The following is a 25,907-nucleotide window of genomic DNA, read 5'->3' as shown; positions in this document are numbered from 1 at the left end:
ATGTAGACCTTTCTCAGATTTGTTCATTTTGTGATGATATCTTCAGTTCTCTAATTTTGGTAAATATTTTTGCCATTTTTGGTAAAAAGTGGTATTTTCGACTTCTTGTTGAAAACTGTAAGTCCGATTGCTTTGATATTACATATATAGGTACTACATGTGGACCTCTCTCAGATTTGTTCATTTTGTGATGATATCTTCAATTCTCTAATTAATTTATTTTGGTGAATATTTTTGTAATTTTTGGTAAAAAGTGATATTTTCGACTTCTTGTTAAAAACTGTAAGTCCGATTGCTTTGATACTATTCATATTGTTCATTTTCTAATGATGTCTTCAGTTCTTTAATTGAAATGTGCATTGCTAACAGCGGAGCTATCTCAGCCGATAGGCTGCTTGTTTGACTTCTTCTTGAAAACTACAAGCCTGGATGCTTTGATACTTGGTGTATATGTACCTTGGGTAGACCTCTCTCAAATTTGTTCATTTCATGATGATATCTTCAATTCTCTAATTTTGGTGAATATTTTTGTAATTTTTGGTAAAAAGTGATGTTTTCGACTTCTTGTTAAAAACCACAAGTCCAATTGCTCTAATATTACATATATAGGTACTACATGTGGACCTCTCTCAGATTTGTTCATTTCATGATGATATCTTTAATTTTCTAATTTTGGTGAATATTTTTGTCATTTTTGGTAAAAACTGATAATTTCGACTTCTTGTTAAAAACCGCAAGTCCAATTGCTTTGATATTACATATATAGGTACTACATGTGGATCTCTCCCAGACTTGTTCATTTCATGATGATATCTTTAATTTTCTAATTTTGGTGAATATTTTTGTCATTTTTGGTAAAAACTGATATTTTCGACTTCTTGTTAAAAACCACAAGTCCAATGGCTTTGATATTACATATATAGGTACTACATGTGGATCTCTCCCAGATTTGTTCATTTCATGATGATATCTTTAATTTTCTAATTTTGGTGAATATTTTTGTCATTTTTGGTAAAAACTGATATTTTCGACTTCTTGTTAAAAACTGCAAGTCCAATTGCTTTGATATTACATATATAGGTACTACATGTGGACCTCTCTCAAATTTGTTCATTTGTATGATGATATCTTCAATTCTCCAATTTTGATGAATATTTTTGTCATTTTTGGTGAAAAGTGATATTTTTGAATTCTTGTTGAAAACAGCAAGTCTCATTGCATTGATACTATTCATATTGTTCATTTTCTAATGATATCTTCTGTTCTTTAATTGAAATGTGCATTGCTAACAGCGGAGCTATCTCAGCCAAGAGGCTGCTTGTTTTTGATAATTTAATGACAAATTAAAACCAAAATTGCAACGAATAATGGGATTATATTTCAGACTTACTGTGTCTAATGTAAACAAAGTGTTCAAATGTTACGTCAATAACCCGGAATGTGTCAATGAAACGAATGTTTATACAGCTTTTTCTGTAATGGTAATTTCTATTGTTTTTGGTGCTGGATGTATAACTAACTAACTAACTAACTAAAAATTTAACCAATCAAATACACTTACAATAGACAAGGAAAATATCTACTTTCAGTGCTGTAGTGTTTTTATCTGATAATTCAATGTTTAATAAACATTAAATATTACTGTTACTGTAAAGTACTTTATTTTTGCTTGGAATTAATTTTCGCTATATTAGCTGAAGGGATGATTCAGTGAAAATAAAATCCAGTGAATATACCATTTTTACCATATTTTACATTCAACTCATCAAAAATCAGTGAAAATAAATTCCATACAAAACACTCAAAAGATTTTTCAGCGAAAATAAATTCAAGCTAAAATAAAGTATTTTACAGTATTTTAAAATGGTGTAGGCATCCACAAATTACCCATTATGAAATACCTTGAACAGAATCAAATGAACATACAGTATAGAGGTCTTCTTTCAATAGTTGTGTTGTACAATGCTTTAAAATAAGTCACATGACCACTTACAAACACAATATATACAAATATTTAATATTTAAATTTGCACAGAATATTAATTACGTAATTAGTGATTGTTGTCTTGTTGAATCAATTTAAAAATCGTTTGTTATTTCTGTTATTTTCAGTCATTACAATCATTGCTTTGAGAAGTTTTTTCGTCAGTGTCTTGACATGCCATCTCAGTGTCGATACATCATCGCCTTTCCACTTATATGCAGCCATTTCTTAAACTGTACACACGAACTGTGTCCCGAAGAGGTAAGACAGGTTTTGTCACATGTTATACAGCAACACACATTCTGTAGATACTTGTAATCTCTTGTTCCATTGCCCAAAAGGATTTGCTGTCATTTGTAGATGATGTTCATATGTAATATTGGTAATATACATGATAGGTAATGTATCAGCTCCCCTATGTTTATTTCACAGCGACACCACGTTGGTGACAGAAGTTTATCAGCAGTAAATCTCTTTCTAGATGAAATGGCTAAAGAAATCAAGAACATCATAACCAGGATATGTTCTGAACAATGTGCACTCAATGATAAGGTCAGTTTAATTTTTACTAATGAGTCTTATTAAAAAAAACTTATAATTTGTATAAAGGTTCTGACAATGGGATATTATACAATGCACTCTTCAGATTGTTCCGTCATAAGAACAGTTGCCATGGTATTATTGGGTGGTGGTCTTCACTGCACATTGTGTTCAATATTGGTATCATGCAATTGAAACAATATTATTACGTGAGAACGTGAGAATTGAAAGTGTGCTGAACAATGATTATCACCATGGCAATTTGTATTTGTAGTTTTTCTCATCTTTTTTTTTTTTCAAATATTTGTTTATCTCAGTTTTCAATTGTTTTTGACTCCCGTGTGCGAAGCACAAAAAGGGAGTCTTTGCAGTTAGTGTGTGTGTATGTGTGTATGTGTGTATGTGTGTGTGTGTGTGTGTGTGTGTGTGTGTGTGTGTGTGTGTGTGTGTGTGTGTATGTGTGTCCGTCTGTTCCACTGATATCTCAAGAACCATACATCAGTTTTTGATGAAACTTGGTGCATAGATGCTCTGGGCCAATGCGCAGATTTGATTAGGTTTTGGTAAAAATCCATGCATATTAATTACCTAATTTGCATGATAATTAGCTGATTTTTGGCTGTTTCATGACTGTTCCACTGATATCTAAAGAACCACTCATTGGATTTTGATGAAACTTGGCACACAGATGCTCCAAACTAATGCGCAGATTTGATTAGTTTTGGGTAAAAATCTGTGCAATATTAATTACCTAATTTGCATAATGATTAATCAATTTTCGGCTTTTCCACTGATATCTCAAGTACTAATCATCACATTTCAATAAAACTTGGTACATAGATGTCATAGGACACTGCACAAACCTGAAAGTTTTTAGGGTAATATCAGTAGATATTAATTACCTAATTTGCATAATTAATTAATTTTCAGCTTTTGATATTTCAAGTACTAATCATCACATTTCAATGACACTTGGTACATAGATGTCATAGGACACTGCACAGACCTGATAGTTTTTAGGGTAATACGAGTACATATTAATTACCTAATTAGCATAATTAATTAATTTTCAGCTTTTGATATTTCAAGTAGTAATCATCACATTTCAATGAAACTTGGTACATAGATGTCATAGGACACTGCACAGACCTGATAGTTTTTAAGGTAATATGAGTACATATTAATTACCTAATTTGCATAATTAATTAATTTTCAGCTTTTGATATTTCAAGTAGTAATCATCACATTTCAATGACACTTGGTACATAGATGTCATAGGACACTGCACAGACCTGATAGTTTTTAAGGTAATACGAGTACATATTAATTACCTAATTTGCATAATTAATTAATTTTCAGCTTCTGATATTTCAAGTAGTAATCATCACATTTCAATGAAATTTGGTACATAGACATCATAGGACACTGCACAGACCTGATAGTTTTAGGCTAATATCAGTATATATTAATTAGCTAATTTGCATAATTAATTAATTTTCAGCTTTTGATATTTCAAGTAGTAATCATCACATTTCAATGACACTTGGTACATAGATGGCATAGGACACTGCACAAACCTGATAGTTTTTAGGGTAATATGAGTACATATTAATTATCTAATTTGCATAATTAATTAATTTTCAGCTTTTGATATATCAAGTAGTAATCATCATATTTCAATGAGACTTGCTACATAGATCTTCTAGGATTATGCAGAGACCTAATTAGTTTTAATTGGATATTAATTACCTAATTTGCATAATGTTCCACTGATATATAAAGAACCACAAATTGGATTTTAATGAAACTTTTAAAGAGAACTATGCAGAAACCCAATTAGTTTTTGGTAAATATTTATGCTTATTAATCTCCTAATTAACATAATTAATTAACACTGATATCTCAATTACTGATCATCACATTTGAATAAAATTTGGTACATAAATGCTCTAGGACAATAGACAGGCCTGATTAATTTTGGGTTAAAATTTGTTCATATTAATTCTCTAATTAGCATAATAATTCATAATTTTTTTGTTCTGTTCTGTTCATATTAGTTACCTGATGTACATAATTAGTTTTCAGCTTTTCTATCAATATCTCATGTACAAGTAATTTTGAATTAATTTTTAATGTGTCTTCAATACTTCTCAGCACACGGGAGTTCTTTCTAAGCTTTCTTTGATTTTACTCTGTAGTTACTGCCACAAAACTGTGTTCCTATAATTCTGTCTGCCCAGAAGAAGAAAGGCAATGCAAGAAACAGAAATCTGCCTCCTTTAGAGAAACCTGGAGAGGAGAGTAAACGCAAAACAAGAGAAGAGTTTACCCCGTTAGTAAATAATAATATAAACCATGACAAGTTATGAAAAATGATTCCATTTTAGTGCAGACAATTTATCACCTGAAATATGCTGGTATTGGCTGAAGTGGTAGAATGAAACTAACATGGCTCACGATGATTAAAACCTTATTCTGGAAATTTCTCTTTTCTTAAACTGAAGGCAGTATGAATGATTTGTTTGTTGTTAATGGTCAACATACATGACTATGTCGGCTTCAAACCCATCTTGCTGTACTTTAAAATATTTTATGAATGATTTTCATCTTGTGTTTTTAGAATGGATAAATACCACATGGAGTTGACAGAGCTATGTTATGCAATCAATTACACAGGATCTATACAAATATGGGAGCACATATTTGCACCAAGAGAGTATCTCATTGCGCATCTAGAGGCCAGATTTAACAAGTAAGTATAGGCACTAAAACTACAAACCATTTTGTGAGGCTTTTTTTCATATTATTTCATAATAAGTAAATTTTCTATTTATATTTCATTACAGACAAAACCATTAACAGAATTAAAAGAAAATATAGTTGTGGGTGATTTACTAGAGACTGAATTCTGCAATTACAGTAGCAAATTATTCAAGAATGTTAGCCCAAATACGGCATTATTCAAATTATTATTGATAATAATTTTATTTATTTTTGCAGGGCTGTTGTTGGTATGATGATGCATAATCCTGAAAGCAATGAGATTGCCAAGCCTTCTGAATTACTGGCTAGTGTGCGTACTTACATGGGTGTATTACAGACCATTGAAAACTATGGTGAGTATGCTAAGCCTGACGATTACATTATGTAATTCTATGAACTAAGAGTATGTAACATATTATTTTGTTATGAACTTGCGTATACTACTCAATACTTGTGTTATGTAATTTTCCAAATTCAGAATGTATTTGTTTTCTATATCAAAAGCTCATCATGTAATTTCAATCTGTTGGGAAATGCCACCAGGTACTGTCATGTAACATTTTTGTTCATTTGTTTCAGTTCATATCGATATCACCAGGGTTTTTAACAATGTCCTATTACAACAAACCCAGCCATTGGATAGTCACGGAGATAAAACTGTCACTCATATTTACACAAACTGGTAAGACTAGATTTCTGAATTTACTGAATCTGGGAGTGGATCTGCTTTTGCATTGTGCTGGAGGTTATTTTTGTCTGACCAAGAACCTCTAATTTTATGCATCAGAATATTCTATGTATTGTAATTATATTGTGCATTATTTTCACTTTGCAGGTATTTGGAAGTTCTGTTAAGACGAGTGAGTGCTGGCAACATATGTTTCTCACCAAACCATAAAGCGTTTGTAAGTCTGTCCAATGAGGGAAACATGGGTATAAATGCTGAAGAGTACTCAGATATCACAGGTACTGAATTCATAATGTCAAAAATTTGAATATTATACATATTTACATAGTACTACACTGATAGCTTGAGGAAAGAAGAAATCCACAGTGTAGTTAGTATGTCGTTGTGATTCAGTTACACATAAAAATTCTTGAGCAAATATTTTAGGAGAAAACACACTCAGAATTTTTTATAAAATGAAAGAATCATAGTGGGTTTGTTGTTTAAGGGATAAACTTTGCATAATGCGTTCCTTCATCAACCTAAATCACTGCCCAGTTATCATCTGATAACAGGGTTGCATGTGGAACCAATGAGAACACAGTGACTCAATAATGGGCAATCGTAACAGATTGTTAGCTACAACAGGACTGGTTATGGAAGGCGTGGCTAAGGCAAACTGATAGCTAGCTACCAGCAGGACTTGTGGAACAGGTTGATGCCAAAATAGATGGGCATTGCTGTTGACTGGTATTTATTGCTATGTTTATTCCAGAAATGAGAGCTTTAGCAGAATTACTTGGTCCCTATGGTATGAAATTTTTGAATGAGAGTCTGATGTGGCATATTTCAAGTCAAGTAGCAGAACTTAAGGTATTGTGTGTATTATGGTTAATCACAGGGGGTGACCCAGTTATATTATATATTATTATACATCTGTCACTGTAAGTTACAGCATGTCATAATTTTGCGGTATTTTAATTTTATCATATAAGGAAATGCGAATTCCAAATATGAAATGATTACGCGTGTAAGCATCCTCTAATAATAATAACAACGAAAAGATGTATAATAATAAGGTTATTACAAGTCTGTCTTGAGATTTTCTTGGAATTCAAAATAAATTATTAGAAATTAAAGCAATAAATGAAAATGTTTTTATCATTTACACATATTTGATCTCTTTTATGTACTGCTTCTATGATTACATCAATTATATACTTTAAGAATCTTGTAATTATGATAAACACTGATATCACTGAATGCTGTTGTGGAAGTTGCATACCCATGTTTCATTTTTTGTGTAAAGTTATAAACGTGGCAGTAAAAGAAATGGTGTATTTGATTTGCATATATAGAAATTGGTAGTTCTTAATAAAGATGTTTTATCGGCTTTGAGAACCAACTTTGATAAACCTGAAGAAATGTCTGATCTCTTTAGAAGACTTCGAAGTAAGTAGAATTCAACTGTACACATCTTTTCACAGTTCACTTTTACTAATTCTAAAATGCAAACTTTATCATGACTTGTGTGATAAAAACATCACCTAATTTTAAACATAGCTAAGGATATTCCAGGGTTTAAATTTTGGAATTCCGAAGGCATCCAATACTAGGGAAAATCAATATTTTCTGAAAGGCACCATGGCAAATCGGGCATTAAGACAATTGTCATCAATGCCTGCCTCCATTCAAGTTCAAGTCATAACATTTTTATTTTAATGTTTTAATGATTCAATTTCAGATGTGGAAAATGTATTGCAACGTATGACAATTGTTGGTGTATTGTTGGCATTTAGATCACTAGCACAGGAGTCACTCAGTGATGTAAGTCTCATATTATAATATACCGGGGTAAACTATGATTAATTATGTATCTAATTGGGATCTCATAATTATGACCTTTTTCAGCTAAATTGTCAGTATTGATTTGCAAATTCAGTCCAGTTTGACTGTTTTTTCTATGCAGTGCCATTTCCTGCAGGGAATAAAATATGCTACAATATGTCACTATATTTAGTTAAATCAGCCAACTTAGTTCAGCCGTGATTTGATTGTTTGTAGGTGCTGAGTCATCGTATCCCATTCCTGCACAGCGCCATTGTGGATTTTTGTGAGCATGTGCAGGTCGGTAAAGAAACTGAGATTGTGAATGAGATGGCATCTGCTGCTGGGCGTCAATGTGATATCGATCCTGCATTAGTGTCTGCGTTAAGACAACAACAGTCAGGTAATAAAATTACAGGTACAGGTCTTTTTACCTTTTTAACTTTTACATATTTTACGTTTAAAAATAAACATGCCTCAGATAATGGCACAAACTTATATGGTAGATTGTCAACAATTACTGATGATATGTATCAATGAACCAACTCACAAACTACCAATGAACCAACTCACAAACTACCAATTAACCAACTCACAAACTACCAATTAACCAACTCACAAACTATCAATGAACCAACTCACAAACTACCAAGGAACCAAAAATGCAATAAACCAACTTACAAACTACCAATGAACCAACTTGCCAATTACCAAAGAACCCAACTCACAAACTACCAATCAACCAACTCACAAACTCCCAATCGACCAACTCCCAAACTACCAATTAACCAACTCACAAACTACCAATGAACCAACTCACAAACTACCAATGAACCAACTCACAAACTACCAATAAACCAACTCGCCAATCACCAATGATCCAACTCACAAACTATCAATGAACCAACTCTCCAATTACCAAAAGTGCAATAAACCAACTCACAAACTACCAATGAACCAACTCACAAACTACCAATGAACCAACTCGCCAATCACCAATGATCCAACTCACAAACTATCAATGAACCAACTCGCCAATTACCAATGATCCAACTCACAAACTATCAATGAACCAACTCTCCAATTACCAAAAGTGCAATAAACCAACTCACAAACTATCAATGAACCAACTCGCCAATCACCAATGATCCAACTCACAAACTATCAATGAACCAACTCTCCAATTACCAAAAGTGCAATAAACCAACTCACAAACTACCAATGAACCAACTCACAAACTACCAATGAACCAACTCACAAACTACCAATGAACCAACTCACAAACTACCAATGAACCAACTCGCCAATCACCAATGATCCAACTCACAAACTATCAATGAACCAACTCGCCAATTACCAATGATCCAACTCACAAACTACCAATGAACCAACTTACAAACTACCAATGATCCAACTCACAAACTACCAATGAACCAACTCACAAACTACCAATGAACCAACTCGCCAATCACCAATGATCCAACTCACAAACTATCAATGAACCAACTCGCCAATTACCAATGATCCAACTCACAAACTATCAATGAACCAACTCGCCAATTACCAATGATCCAACTCACAAACTACCAATGAACCAACTCACAAACTACCAATGAACCAACTCACAAACTACCAATGAACCAACTCACAAACTACCAATGAACCAACTCGCCAATCACCAATGATCCAACTCACAAACTATCAATGAACCAACTCTCCAATTAACAAAAGTGCAATAAACCAACTCACAAACTACCAATGAACCAACTCACAAACTACCAATGAACCAACTCGCCAATCACCAATGATCCAACTCACAAACTATCAATGAACCAACTCTCCAATTACCAAAAGTGCAATAAACCAACTCACAAACTACCAATGAACCAACTCACAAACTACCAATGAACCAACTTGCCAATCACCAATGATCCAACTCACAAACTACCAATGAACCAACTCACAAACTACCAATGAACCAACTCGCCAATCACCAATGATCCAACTCACAAACTACCAATGAACCAACTCACAAACTACCAATGAACCAACTCACAAACTACCAATAAACCAACTCACCAATCACCAATGATCCAACTCACAAACTATCAATGAACCAACTCTCCAATTACCAAAAGTGCAATAAACCAACTCACAAACTACCAATGAACCAACTCACAAACTACCAATGAACCAACTCGCCAATCACCAATGATCCAACTCACAAACTATCAATGAACCAACTCGCCAATTACCAATGATCCAACTCACAAACTATCAATGAACCAACTCTCCAATTACCAAAAGTGCAATAAACCAACTCACAAACTATCAATGAACCAACTCGCCAATCACCAATGATCCAACTCACAAACTATCAATGAACCAACTCGCCAATTACCAATGATCCAACTCACAAACTATCAATGAACCAACTCTCCAATTACCAAAAGTGCAATAAACCAACTCACAAACTACCAATGAACCAACTCGCCAATCACCAATGATCCAACTCACAAACTACCAATGAACCAACTCGCCAATTACCAATGATCCAACTCACAAACTACCAATGAACCAACTCGCCAATCACCAATGATCCAACTCACAAACTACCAATGAACCAACTCGCCAATCACCAATGATCCAACTCACAAACTATCAATGAACCAACTCTCCAATTACCAAAAGTGCAATAAACCAACTCACAAACTACCAATGAACCAACTCACAAACTACCAATGAACCAACTCACAAACTACCAATGAACCAACTCGCCAATCACCAATGATCCAACTCACAAACTATCAATGAACCAACTCTCCAATTACCAAAAGTGCAATAAACCAACTCACAAACTACCAATGAACCAACTCACAAACTACCAATGAACCAACTCACAAACTACCAATGAACCAACTCACAAACTACCAATGAACCAACTCGCCAATCACCAATGATCCAACTCACAAACTATCAATGAACCAACTCTCCAATTACCAAAAGTGCAATAAACCAACTCACAAACTACCAATGAACCAACTCACAAACTACCAATGAACCAACTCGCCAATCACCAATGATCCAACTCACAAACTATCAATGAACCAACTCTCCAATTACCAAAAGTGCAATAAACCAACTCACAAACTACCAATGAACCAACTCACAAACTACCAATGAACCAACTCGCCAATCACCAATGATCCAACTCACAAACTACCAATGAACCAACTCACAAACTACCAATGAACCAACTCGCCAATCACCAATGATCCAACTCACAAACTACCAATGAACCAACTCACAAACTACCAATGAACCAACTCACAAACTACCAATAAACCAACTCGCCAATCACCAATGATCCAACTCACAAACTATCAATGAACCAACTCTCCAATTACCAAAAGTGCAATAAACCAACTCACAAACTACCAATGAACCAACTCGCCAATCACCAATGATCCAACTCACAAACTATCAATGAACCAACTCGCCAATTACCAATGATCCAACTCACAAACTATCAATGAACCAACTCTCCAATTACCAAAAGTGCAATAAACCAACTCACAAACTATCAATGAACCAACTCGCCAATCACCAATGATCCAACTCACAAACTATCAATGAACCAACTCGCCAATTACCAATGATCCAACTCACAAACTATCAATGAACCAACTCGCCAATTACCAAAAGTGCAATAAACCAACTCACAAACTACCAATGAACCAACTTGCCAATCACCAATGATCCAACTCACAAACTACCAATGAACCAACTCGCCAATTACCAATGATCCAACTCACAAACTACCAATGAACCAACTCGCCAATCACCAATGATTCAACTCACAAACTACCAATGAACCAACTCGCCAATCACCAATGATCTAACTCACAAACTATCAATGAACCAACTCTCCAATTACCAAAAGTGCAATAAACCAACTCACAAACTACCAATGAACCAACTCACAAACTACCAATGAACCAACTCACAAACTACCAATGAACCAACTCGCCAATCACCAATGATCCAACTCACAAACTATCAATGAACCAACTCTCCAATTACCAAAAGTGCAATAAACCAACTCACAAACTACCAATGAACCAACTCACAAACTACCAATGAACCAACTCACAAACTACCAATGAACCAACTCGCCAATCACCAATGATCCAACTCACAAACTATCAATGAACCAACTCTCCAATTACCAAAAGTGCAATAAACCAACTCACAAACTACCAATGAACCAACTCACAAACTACCAATGAACCAACTCGCCAATCACCAATGATCCAACTCACAAACTATCAATGAACCAACTCTCCAATTACCAAAAGTGCAATAAACCAACTCACAAACTACCAATGAACCAACTCACAAACTACCAATGAACCAACTCACAAACTACCAATGAACCAACTCACAAACTACCAATGAACCAACTCACAAACTACCAATGAACCAACTCACAAACTACCAATGAACCAACTCACAAACTATCAATGAACCAACTCGCCAATCACCAATGATCCAACTCACAAACTATTAATGAACCAACTCGCAAACTACCAATGAACCAACTCACAAACTACCAATGAACCAACTCACAAACTATCAATGAACCAACTCGCCAATTACCAAAAGTGCAATAAACCAACTCACAAACTACCAATGAACCAACTCACAAACTACCAATGAACCAACTCACAAACTACCAATGAACCAACTCACAAACTATCAATGAACCAACTCGCCAATTACCAAAAGTGCAATAAACCAACTCACAAACTACCAATGAACCAACTCACAAACTACCAATTAACCAACTCGCCAATCACCAATGATCCAACTCACAAACTATTAATGAACCAACTCGCAAACTACCAATGAACCAACTCACAAACTACCAATGAACCAACTCACAAACTACCAATGAACCAACTCACAAACTATCAATGAACCAACTCGCCAATTACCAAAAGTGCAATAAACCAACTCACAAACTACCAATGAACCAACTCACAAACTACCAATGAACCAACTCACAAACTACCAATGAACCAACTCACAAACTATCAATGAACCAACTCGCCAATTACCAAAAGTGCAATAAACCAACTCACAAACTACCAATGAACCAACTCACAAACTACCAATTAACCAACTCACAAACTACCAATAAACCAACTCACAAACTACCAATGAACCAACTCGCCAATCACCAATGATCCAACTCACAAACTATCAATGAACCAACTCTCCAATTACCAAAAGTGCAATAAACCAACTCACAAACTACCAATGAACCAACTCACAAACTACCAATGAACCAACTCGCCAATCACCAATGATCCAACTCACAAACTATCAATGAACCAACTCTCCAATTACCAAAAGTGCAATAAACCAACTCACAAACTACCAATGAACCAACTCACAAACTACCAATGAACCAACTCGCCAATCACCAATGATCCAACTCACAAACTATCAATGAACCAACTCTCCAATTACCAAAAGTGCAATAAACCAACTCACAAACTACCAATGAACCAACTCACAAACTACCAATGAACCAACTCACAAACTACCAATGAACCAACTCGCCAATCACCAATGATCCAACTCACAAACTATCAATGAACCAACTCTCCAATTACCAAAAGTGCAATAAACCAACTCACAAACTACCAATGAACCAACTCACAAACTACCAATGAACCAACTCGCCAATCACCAATGATCCAACTCACAAACTATCAATGAACCAACTCTCCAATTACCAAAAGTGCAATAAACCAACTCACAAACTACCAATGAACCAACTCACAAACTACCAATGAACCAACTCACAAACTACCAATGAACCAACTCACAAACTACCAATGAACCAACTCACAAACTACCAATGAACCAACTCACAAACTACCAATGAACCAACTCACAAACTATCAATGAACCAACTCGCCAATCACCAATGATCCAACTCACAAACTATTAATGAACCAACTCGCAAACTACCAATGAACCAACTCACAAACTACCAATGAACCAACTCACAAACTACCAATGAACCAACTCACAAACTATCAATGAACCAACTCGCCAATTACCAAAAGTGCAATAAACCAACTCACAAACTACCAATGAACCAACTCACAAACTACCAATGAACCAACTCACAAACTATCAATGAACCAACTCGCCAATTACCAAAAGTGCAATAAACCAACTCACAAACTACCAATGAACCAACTCACAAACTACCAATTAACCAACTCGCCAATCACCAATGATCCAACTCACAAACTATTAATGAACCAACTCGCAAACTACCAATGAACCAACTCACAAACTACCAATGAACCAACTCACAAACTACCAATGAACCAACTCACAAACTATCAATGAACCAACTCGCCAATTACCAAAAGTGCAATAAACCAACTCACAAACTACCAATGAACCAACTCACAAACTACCAATGAACCAACTCACAAACTACCAATGAACCAACTCACAAACTATCAATGAACCAACTCGCCAATTACCAAAAGTGCAATAAACCAACTCACAAACTACCAATGAACCAACTCACAAACTACCAATTAACCAACTCACAAACTACCAATAAACCAACTCACAAACTACCAATGAACCAACTCGCCAATCACCAATGATCCAACTCACAAACTATCAATGAACCAACTCTCCAATTACCAAAAGTGCAATAAACCAACTCACAAACTACCAATGAACCAACTCACAAACTACCAATGAACCAACTCGCCAATCACCAATGATCCAACTCACAAACTATCAATGAACCAACTCTCCAATTACCAAAAGTGCAATAAACCAACTCACAAACTACCAATGAACCAACTCACAAACTACCAATGAACCAACTCGCCAATCACCAATGATCCAACTCACAAACTATCAATGAACCAACTCGCCAATTACCAAAAGTGCAATAAACCAACTTACAAACTACCAATGAACCAACTCGCCAATTACCAATGAACCCAACTCACAAACTACCAATCAACCAACTCACAAACTACCAATGAACTAACTCACCAATAAACCTAACCCACAAACTACCAGTAAATCTCACAAATTAGCTCCACAACTCAAAGTAATAATCCCTATATATTTTTACCTATTCCAGAAAATTCAGAAGATGACTACAGGATCTCCTGCTTATTGATGGTATTTGTTGCCGTGGCAATACCCACATTAGCCAGAAGTGAAAACTCTTTTTATAAGTCATACCTCGAAGGTAAAACCCATATCACCTATAATTAATTAACATATATTCTACTCAACTCTACCAATCCTTGGATAATACATATTAAGAATGTATGTAGTTTAATCACGGTTATGTTTATTTCATGCTGAATTCAGGACATGGTAATAATTGTCACTGCATTGCCAAAGCAGTCAATGGTATCGCTGGAGCTTTGTTTACCCTACATGGGAAAGGTGATGTGGAAGACAGATTGAAAGAATTTCTTGCTGTAAGTAGTTTTAAAATCTGTCAGTGCATGTCCCATGCTCTATAGAACTCTTAATTTGAGCGTTTTGTTATTATTAGACTTGTGTCTTATCACCAGAGCAATGTCCCCTCTCTGCAGCACTCAAGCTCTGTCTTATCACCAGAGCAATGTCCCCTCTCTGCAGCACTCAAGCTCTGTCTTATCACCAGAGCAATGTCCCCTCTCTGCAGCACTTAAGCTCTGTCTTATCACCAGAGCAATGTCCCCTCTCTGCAGCACTCAAGCTCTGTCTTATCACCAGAGCAATGTCCTCTCTCTGCAGCACTCAAGCTCTTGTTATGTTTGCTAACAATGTCTTATCATCAAAACAATATCTTATTTCATGTTGCGAGGATTCATTTTTTCCCAATGAACCAATTTTCCGTATCACACATTATTCAATCTGTGTCATCCACAAAGCTAAAATTAAGTCTTTTTGTTGTTTTTGTAGCTGGCTTCATCAAGTTTACTGAAGCTTGGACATGAAAATGATAAACTTGTAATTAGAAACAGAGAATCAGTTTATCTCCTTCTAGACCAGGTAAGTGTGTTATGTCTCTACAACATTTGATTGTGGAAAGGTGAATTGAATACCTTGGCAAAACATTGCAATGGGTGTTATTTCTGAGTGGCATTTAAGAAGTGATGTACTGAACAGCGCCCTCTATGGTTTAATATGCAAGTGCATTCTAAACACACATAATAATTGTAATTAATTTTCATTGTGTTTCTAGATTGTATTGGAATCTCCTTTCCTAACGATGGATTTATTGGAGTCCTGTTTTCCCTATGTGCTACTCAGGAATGCCTACCATGCTGTGTACAAGAAACAAGATTGAACTAGTGGTTGATCAGTCAAGTCTCATATCATATGTAATATTTGGTGTATGTCCTCATTAGAGTCTAGTACCACACATAATATTCGGTGTACACCCTCAGTCAAGTCTCATACCACAGGTGATATTCGGTGTACGCCCTCAGTCAAGTCTCATACCACAGGTGATATTCGGTGTACGCCCTCAGTCAAGTCTCATACTACAGGTGATATTCGGTGTACGCCCTCAGTCAAATCTCATAGCGCACTTAGTATCTGGTGTACTCCCTCAAAGCACACTTAATATCCAGAAAAAATCCTCACGAGATCTCTTATAAATATGCAAGATGTTTTTCACTCATGTTATAACTCATGAGTCTAAAAACTAAGTACATTTTATCCAAGGAAATCCATTTTCTAAGAATTCTGTCAATGTAGTGGTTGGCAGTATATTTCTATCATTCACTTTACAATACTACAGCCTTGTGTTTTATATTATGGAGGCAATGATAGGCATGGAAGCAGTGGTTACTTCTCATTTACCGCTATGCTATGCAAATAGTTTGTACATTATAATACGAGAAACATAATACTTCTACTGTATAGAATTATAACTAAGATCTCATCATAGAGGCAATATTTGTTCAAAACCTTGTGAAATTCTGAGTATACTGAGAATTTGCAGTTCCACTTTACTCGCTAAGTTTTGAATTTCATTCTTTCTTTTTTTTATCACTGGTTTAATTCTTTTTTTGTTGTTGAAGAAAAGCTATTTTAAATTTAAAATTTTTAAATTCATTACAATATATTACCATAACATGTATGTGTTACCATGGTAACATGTATCGATGTGTATCAGTGAATCACAAATCGTCATTGTGTGGAAGTATTGAAAGCTTCATTTCCATACCAACCACATTTGTACTGAATATAACCAAACACAACAATGCATATGTAGTTGTTTGGACGCTTGGACTGAAATGTGACGTCAGTATGTATTCTTGGAGCTGCTAATACTGGTGTACATAGTTATGTAATGTTTACTGTTGTGGTTATGGTGTAATAAGTACTATCTCTGGACATTACTTACTGGTTTTGCTGTGGTCCTCACAAATAATTATTCATATATTAGCATTTTCTTGGATTACAGATGAAAAACAGATATGTAATGATATACTGTAAAACCATTTATTGTCACTGACATTTAATTTCACTATTTTGATGCTTTAAGTTCATGAACTTGGCAGAGAAACAATGAGTTATATTGTTATTTTACATGTTCATGTGGTTTTTATTTAGCAATTTCGCTTATCAACGAAAATAGTGAAATTAAAAATGAGTGAATAATTAATACATTTACAGTACAGTAATTGCTTTGAAATATTGAATGGAACTGTATATAACATTTTTGTGGTATTTAGTACATAAATACAATGGCATTATTTCTTTCTTATACTTGTCAAGTGAATGTAGATAGCATACAATATGCTTCAAGTGAATTCAAAAAAATGTTTTTGTTCATTCTAATTTTTAATTTCACACCCAGTGCTTCATTTCACCCCCATTGGTTGTTTAATGTTGTATGCAAATTATTACTTGCTTCATTTCACACCTATTGGCTGTTTAATGTTGTATGCTAATTTAATATATTGGAATGGCATGCACTGGTAGTTTTATAAAATACCAATATGGATCTATTGTATATAATAAATATCTAACTCATTCATTTTTCTGATATAATAACTCACTTATATCACCTGACTGTGTGTCCTGAATGTTTTAATTTACTTATTAAGGGGTTATGGGGTGGTAGATTTTGAAAAATGAAAACAAATTCTGCAGGGAAACAAAGCGAAGAAAACAAATGATATGGGAACTAGAAATTGGTGTAGTTCACTGAAGTAGACATGAATTGTTTAATACCTGTTGATTGTTTTTAAGGGAAGGAAGGATTGTGCCTGGGTGTTGAGTAAGGAAACAATATAGATGCTTTTGATGGGAGTTATGAAAGAATGGATGGTGATGCCAGAGTTGTCAAATTGAATAATATTGCCTACACTCCCCTTAATTGCTCGGTTTACAGGAAAGATGCATTAAGTATTTAATGAAATGTTCATACTAATCATCATCTGTTACATGTACTGTCACATTATCATGGATATAGAGACTCTGGGAAAAAGCTTTATTGATAGATTGTCTTGAATCAAAACAAATATCCACAGAAGTACTTAATTGTTAGTGTGTGTCACTTATAATGGGGCATTGGTCCTTGTTTTGACATTTGCACTACTGGTTCATTTACAAAATTAGTCAAAATATTGATTTGAAATCTTTTTTAGAAATGTGTGCAAATCACGTGGTGGATGTTGTCTCCTCTCATACTGTATGATTCAGTACATGTGAGAATGCTACAGAATGCAAGAGAAAACATGGGTTTAATTTTGTTATGATGCCTGATAATGGGATTTCAGCATGGGAGCAACTATTACATAAAAAACGATTTTTTTTCAACACAAATTTTTTTTTTTTTGTGCCAGGCGACAGTTCCGGACATTGAATGACACTGTTTTCTCTCCTGACTTTTTTTGTATGTGCAAATTGCAAGTGCTAGTGCTGACACATAGTGCATTTTGCCACATAAGTCATTTCCTGTTTGGGACTACATGACAGGGCCATCTCCCTATCAAATGGCAATTCAATGAGCAAGCACCTGCGGACCTTAACCAAGGTTCCCCCAAAGTCGCATTTCTTAGTGAATAACTCAACCAGTGGAATTGGCCTTCCCATTGAGTCTGTGACACACTCACCCAGGGTAGGGGTCGACCTTTTTAATGTGCAGCCTAAGGTAGGATTTGTGCGACAACCACTATGCTACCAGTGATCGGTTACATAAAACTGATGTAAACACAAGGGCAGGGCTTGAATGCCACTTTGCGGTCATTGACAATTGGTTGTAAGTTAATTGATGCCAGTTTGAGTGTTAAGAGTGTCCCAGGGTGTTTAAAATGCTCACAACTTATGCCAATGTAAAATAAACAAGATTACACTCTCAGAAAAAGGAAATATCTAATGATTATTACGATACATGATAAATGATTTAAATTCATTAAGGCCTTGTGCTATTCCATTTTGTACACAAAAATACAACTCAATCTTTACCAAATCGCCATGTAAAATATACGAATTTGAATGTTCTGATACCACTTGAATCTTATTGACATCAAGTGGTCTGTTGAGGGCGCTATGGTGATGCTACATTTGTTGAGTCCCAACAACCTTAGCATTTGACACAGGATTTTTTTTTTTTATTCAGATCAAAGGGACCAATTAGTAACTAAAAAATATGAATTACAAAACTACAATATTATGCTAACAAAGCAATTATATAAAGTTAAAGTAATCAAGTAGGCGAAATTTGAGTTTTGAAAAAAAATATTGCATTTAGATGAAATGTCATTGAAAGTCCACATGCACCTTAGCAATTAACATTACGACCCACTACTGGGTTGAAAATATCCTAAGAGTGTCGGACACCTTGTTGGAACATAAAAACAAGTTACAAAAAAATGGACAGGACAGCTGCAAGAATGAGTTTTTTATGCTGAAAATTTGCTTGTTCAATAAAAATGCATGATAGATATTTTCAAAAGCGGGACATACAATTGGTGACACGTGGGCAGATATTCTAAAAAGTCCATTATTCTACGCCATCAAGTTACTAGTATTCAAATTTCACTTCCATGAATTGCGCCCTCTGGTGACGGAGCACTTTTATGACAGTGGGCGACATGACAACCGTTCAGAGTGTCGATATCGTCTTGCATCAAAAAAGATTGTTTGTTTTTTGACGATTTTACTATATTATTTGTGACTAACAACCACACAAAGTTGTTGGTTGAAAGACCTATGTACGTCATTTCACGCCATAGAAGTGCTCTGTCACTTAGAGAGCGCCATTTATTGGAATACAAAAGAACGAAACTTCAGCTGTAAAATTCGGCCATAACATTTACAACTTAAAATAAAAATAAACTGTTCTGGTTTTGATCTATAAAACAATGGCAATCCCGGGCTGTTGAGCATCATTTCAGATATAACAATGTTGAATCTGGTGTATTTATTTCATCTGACAGTTACTGACACGACCACAACCCTGTTTCCTTGTTTTTATAAATTTCAATCATCGCAGTTGAATCCAACTAGCTAATCAAAGAACGTCACGCGCAATTACATCGCGCCTTGAATAAATGCACATGTTTCCAAATCTAACACGTGTGAGCTGTTTCAATCGCACCATTGAGAGGGTGGAACATTTTCCAACTAAAATGGTTGTTAGAGTTCAAAAAGACCAATCCAGAATTAGTATTGTGACATCATCGTTACTTCTAAATAATATTTGTGAGATAGTACAACAGTGTCCAATCAGTTTAATTTTGAATATGCATGATGCCGGGACATGATGTGGCCGATCGCAGTTGCTGTCACGTGAAGGCGTGTACGTACACAATTCATTATATAAAATACATGGCACATAAAGTAAATATGATTATGATTAAAAAATTATTTTTCAATATTGAAAACGACAACGGAAATTGAATTTTACCCGTATTTTCAAATTGAAATACTTTATAGAAAATGACATTAGCTGTGGTATATAATACGGCCATTTATTATTTATATACGAACGTCCCCATGAACATATCACAATATGTGATGAATTCAACATTGTCGAGTGTATAGCGCACAAATCTAAATTGAAAATTGATATATTGAAATCAAAATTTCAATATTCAATGTGTATCGGTATAGATTCCGCCCTGAAGTTGGATAGCAACTATATTCAATCAATGGTTAATGCAGATGGGAATTGACTTGAGGTGGTCGACAGCAGCGCTAATCCACAGACTGCATACACATATCCCTGAGGTGCTCGGGGATGTCAAAACACCCGGTGTCATCATACCAACCCCAACCACCGTGACTATTAGGGATGGACCATTAGATCTTGGGAGGGGTTGGTCAGACCAAGAAGAATTTTTTTTTTACTATCCAAATTCCTAATTTAATTTTTTTTTGCACAGAATATGTTTACGTTATTTTTTTTTTACAAAATCCAATTTCTATTATTATTTTTAGTGGATACTTAGTTAAGCATTGCCTATATAAACTAACAACTTTGGTGTGTGTTTTTTCCAGTCACCTCTCTCAAATTATTTTTTTCCCGCAAGTATTGTTGTGATTATTTTTTTTAAAGATTATTTATCTAAATTTTTTTTTTGTGACCATCCCCTTACCAAAATTTAATGGTACATCCCTTACGAGCGAGCTTCATACTGTTCTATGCGCTGTTTCGTCCTGTGTCCAGTGCAAGTCAAGTCGACATATTTCAACTTCCAGCCAATAGAAAACGCCGTAATATTAGAGGTGTGGCTTAAATGACATTCTACTCTTAAGTAGATGACTCCAAATCAATCGTTTAACCAATTAGACTTTTTCAGTTTTCAGCTGGCTTGGGTCTCTGTCCGGTTCCCCCGTCGAGAATGTTTCCATGTCAAAGGGCCGGACATGGCAATGCTACCTTGTATCAAATCTTGCAGGTTGGGTTTTTTGTTTATCTTGAAAACAGGCCACGACCCCGATAAAATAATGAAATTTGACTCCAATATTCCAATTTGTTGTAGTACGCGCTCGGTCCAATTTAATACATTAAGCTCGTATTTTGAAAGTTTAACTGTGATAATGAGAATAAAATAATGAATAGCCACACTATGTAGGGCAGATGTAGGGGTAATTTAAAATGGAATAAAACCGCTGTGGCTTTATTACTTGAAGCATTAAATATGGATATTTTTCATAGTCTAAGTGTAAATTTCAAAGATAAAACATGACGTTTTGCCATAATTCCATCTTGTTTATTTGATACACACAAGGGAAAATGAAAGGCCGTCAGGTGTCACGGATTGTACACCATGGGTGTAGATATGTTAACCTCTTAATAATGTTTACCTATTAAATATTTGAATTGGGGAAAAGCTGATGATTGGAAATCATAAATTGTTATAAATACATTTAGCAGCAATGCCTCGGTGTTGTACACTTCACTGTAGAGACCTCTGAATTGAAATACAATGACACCATCCATATTACACTGTTACCGAAGTGCGGTTGACAAACGTGCATTTTTTTTTATTATATGTGATATTTCGTATATCTTTTGTACGACGTGAAATTAGTGGCTTTTGACCTATTGGGATGCAGTAGTTTACTTATTTAGTGTCATGTATAAGTTACATGATACACTGCTCGGCGCGGGATTCAATGTCACATGATACTGTTGTCCTATTATTTCATCGAATCCGCCATTTCTGTCCGTGCCTGGGCATTTTTATAATGACCAAAATATTTCTTAAACTATTCATCGCACCTGGACTTGATTGGTAAATGTTAGATTACTGCATATTTCAGACCAACATTGTTGTTACAAAATTGAATGTGGATGTGCTGGTGACCATGCGCGTTATGAACCAACTTCGAGCGAGCACATAACACGCACAACATTAGTAAACTTTTCCAGTGACGAGTAATATAAGCAGTTTCTTTATATCATTTATTTGTTTCCTGTTCCTTTGATTGACAGTCCCTTGTTTTACGCGCCTTGAACTTTACGCTCGTTAGGGTTGAGATAAGTGTGAAACCCTATTCTCAACGCCACCCCCCCCCCCATTTATGGTACACACATTTCTTACAAACTAGTACATACGTATGCGCCCTCTAGCGACATGTTTGAGAATACCCTTGTCTTCGTGGAAATCCAACAGGTAGTATGGCTTCCTTGAAGTTCGCAGACAATCCTTCGAACAAATATTTGAAAACTGTAATATAAATTGATACACAGAAAATAAGTTATGATATTGTGTGTGTGTGTTTTAAAGTACAATCTATGGCATCATTTAATAGTATGCGATATATTAGTGAGTGTCTTAAAAAACAGATCGACATTAGTGGTCTTGGTAATTTATAACAGTTAACATGTGGTTCATTAACATATTAAACAATTCTGATAGATTTGATTACTGTTATTTTCACTTTATCCATGAACGGAACGCAGCTAATTCAACACAGCACTAGATAGTCGCCTAACGACGTCTTACTCATTCTAGTAATGTTTACATATTAATTGACCGACATGGCGCATGGATCTATTTTCAGTTTAATGTCCCACATCACGTTCGTGGCCTCAATTACGAATATTACAATCCAGCAAATCGTGTTCAAACAAGTTCAAGTAGATTGACTGTCATTGACATCAACGTTAGCCAATCTTGTCAATTTCTTGCTTAAAGGTTAAAGGACAGATCAAGGTCTGGCGACTGATAACCCAGTTTGTATCATAATTAATGATAAAGTCTATATTTAAAGTTTTTGCAAACAGCTCCGAGTCGTCGTCCATATATACATCATTCAGTTTTTATTTACACGTCGTGTTTTGTTTTTCGATATTGTCTGCTTCCTACTACGAGCAAAACCCACTGTGACACCTTAGTAAAACCAGGTCTAGATTTGACGTTAATAATACGTTGTGATCATTCAATGAAATCACTACAGTCTATATTTGGTGTAAAGTTTAAGAGTTTGTCAATATGATGACTAACAATGAAACGTCGCGTCTGCACATCTATACAAGAAAGCTCGGCTCAGTGAGAAAAAACACTTCATGATCCTCGCTAAAACCGGTCATTGGAGGTCAACCGATTGGCCTTAGTAAAAGTCTCGACCATGAGTATTTGTTTGTTTAATTCGATAGTACGTTCACCATGTTCGGTGTCCTACTCTGATTATAGTAAATTTCTGTTATATTATTGCATGGCTTTGGCACGTTTTAACTGAGCAACCTCGATCACTGTGTCCTTGTAGAGGTGTACCGGTTCTGACATGTCCCATCTCTATACAATTCGATTCCAGGTAATTCAAAAACTGTGTCTTGAGATTTATAACCCCGTTTCAGAGTGTTGCGGACGGCATGTAAATAATATTTGTTTTATTACAACGTTTTTTTTTTCTGCCCCTCGAAAGAAGTTATGTTCATTTCTAAGTTTGTATCTTTTGAGGCTATCACTTTCATGCCCACTTCATCGCACTCCTAATTGTTATAAGTTTTGATCACCATAGTCAAATAGCGAGAATAAATTCAGGATCACATTTTATTCAAATAATTGCTTTTCTATATTGTGATTGCTTGTTTGTTTATACATTGTTTGTTTATTATATAATGTATACGAATATCTGCTGTATCAATACATCCACCAATGAGAAGTCCGAGTCCATACACTGGATCATGACGTCAACATTCTCGCCACATTACATGTACATGTGATTAAGGTAATTTATCGTGTGTGCAAGTAAACCGAAAATATTTTTTTTAAAGAAGTAAAATGTTAATCTTAAAATTATTCATGTCTCAAGAAAGTTCACATTTGTAAAATTCGTATTACACGTATGATGGCTCAAGTTGTCCAGTGCAATTGACGATGTCAAGATGGGCGAACATGGTTACAAAAGTATCTAGCGGGCATACGTGTAGTACTCCATCCATGTAAGCCTTGTAATTTAAATACTTTATCGTGGAACTAGGTAAAGAGGAATAAACAAACGAGGGATTACTCGTGTCGATCTAGTTTGAATCCAATAATTGAAAAAAAAAACATGCGTGTATCGAATCAGACTGTCACTTGAAGTGTAATCGTCCAGACATTATTAACTTACAAGATTACACTAGAATTGTAGCTAATCATCGATGGCCTTCGAGTCAGTTTTCCATAGTGCAGCGCAGTGGGGTGCGTTTTGTATTCACGGTCGTGTTTGTGCACGTCAGCTTAGTCAGTGTGTTTAGTATTTACAGTCTAAACTAAAGTGTTGTATCTCTATTTATCAATGTCTTACAGTAGAAGATGTCAAAACTCTTTCTCAACTCCGAGTTCAACTTTAATTCTGAAATATTGTTTTTTAATTTTTATTTAGTCTTTATAATAGCATCAGAACCGTGTGCGTACAATTATTGTACAGTGTATTTTACATTAGAGAGATAGAGAGTTCACATGAGAGGTACACTCATCACACGTGGAAAAGTTTATTCACAGCGTAATCATGCCAGCGGTGTTTTGTAATGTAAACCACAGGACCGTCAATATGCGTTGTTTATACGTTTCCATAGCAGCATTTTACAGTTAGAATGACTCCATTCTGGGACACATCACTCGTACATTAGTTGTCCAACTACCATCAAACAACTTTTTTAAGTCCCACCCCTAGCAACGCACAAACTACCTACTCGTTCATATGCGCCTATTGGTATTTCGCGTTGTTGTTTGTCTATCTATTGTTTCTTACTCCAGTCTCACTTTTTTATCGGCAAAAGAATGAATCGAAATAGAACCGACGAGCCTATTGACTGCTTGTATGGCGTTGAATTGCATATGTCAAAGGGTGTTTGTCTAATTCATCAGCATAACCAGCGCACAATAGTAAGTGGGCCTGTTCGTGCATGTTGCTTCAATTCATTCGCGTATCAGCCATGCATGCCCCCGACGTGCTCGGATCTCTTCACTTGTTTGTACACAACAGCGGGCGATATTTTAAAAGCAACTCATAATGAAATGAAAAAAAAATGAAAAAATATTGCCTCACACATTATCGTCCATAATCGTCCGCGGTTATACATTTATTACACACTTGTTAAAATATTTTTACGAG

At 35.3% G+C, this 25,907-nt stretch overlaps 1 protein-coding gene across 2 annotated transcripts in view; it reads left to right on the top strand.

The window, feature by feature from the left end:
• LOC100370467 (nck-associated protein 1) overlaps positions 1-17,900 on the top strand; it is a 59,162-nt gene extending 41,262 nt beyond the window's left edge. Inside the window, exons 17-31 of one of the 2 annotated variants that reach the window (XM_085501496.1) lie at positions 2,113-2,245; positions 2,417-2,536; positions 4,723-4,856; positions 5,145-5,276; positions 5,525-5,640; positions 5,867-5,969; positions 6,123-6,253; positions 6,730-6,827; positions 7,313-7,406; positions 7,699-7,781; positions 8,019-8,184; positions 14,977-15,087; positions 15,213-15,325; positions 15,795-15,884; positions 16,078-17,900. In XM_085501496.1, the coding sequence (XP_085357622.1) occupies positions 2,113-2,245; positions 2,417-2,536; positions 4,723-4,856; positions 5,145-5,276; positions 5,525-5,640; positions 5,867-5,969; positions 6,123-6,253; positions 6,730-6,827; positions 7,313-7,406; positions 7,699-7,781; positions 8,019-8,184; positions 14,977-15,087; positions 15,213-15,325; positions 15,795-15,884; positions 16,078-16,182 (1,729 nt within the window). In that variant the 3' untranslated portion in view covers positions 16,183-17,900. Of the gene's footprint in view, positions 1-2,112; positions 2,246-2,416; positions 2,537-4,722; positions 4,857-5,144; positions 5,277-5,524; positions 5,641-5,866; positions 5,970-6,122; positions 6,254-6,729; positions 6,828-7,312; positions 7,407-7,698; positions 7,782-8,018; positions 8,200-14,976; positions 15,088-15,212; positions 15,326-15,794; positions 15,885-16,077 lie in introns of both variants that reach the window. The other variant, XM_085501495.1, reaches the window with a different exon arrangement.
• Positions 17,901-25,907: the final 8,007 nt, after the last annotated feature.

The sequence above is a fragment of the Saccoglossus kowalevskii genome, chromosome 7, assembly GCF_978046115.1.
Source record: "Saccoglossus kowalevskii chromosome 7, keSacKowa6.1, whole genome shotgun sequence".
NCBI lineage: Eukaryota > Metazoa > Hemichordata > Enteropneusta > Harrimaniidae > Saccoglossus > Saccoglossus kowalevskii.
The sequence above is the reverse complement of the archived record's forward strand: the minus strand, read 5'-3'. Positions and strand labels throughout refer to the sequence as shown.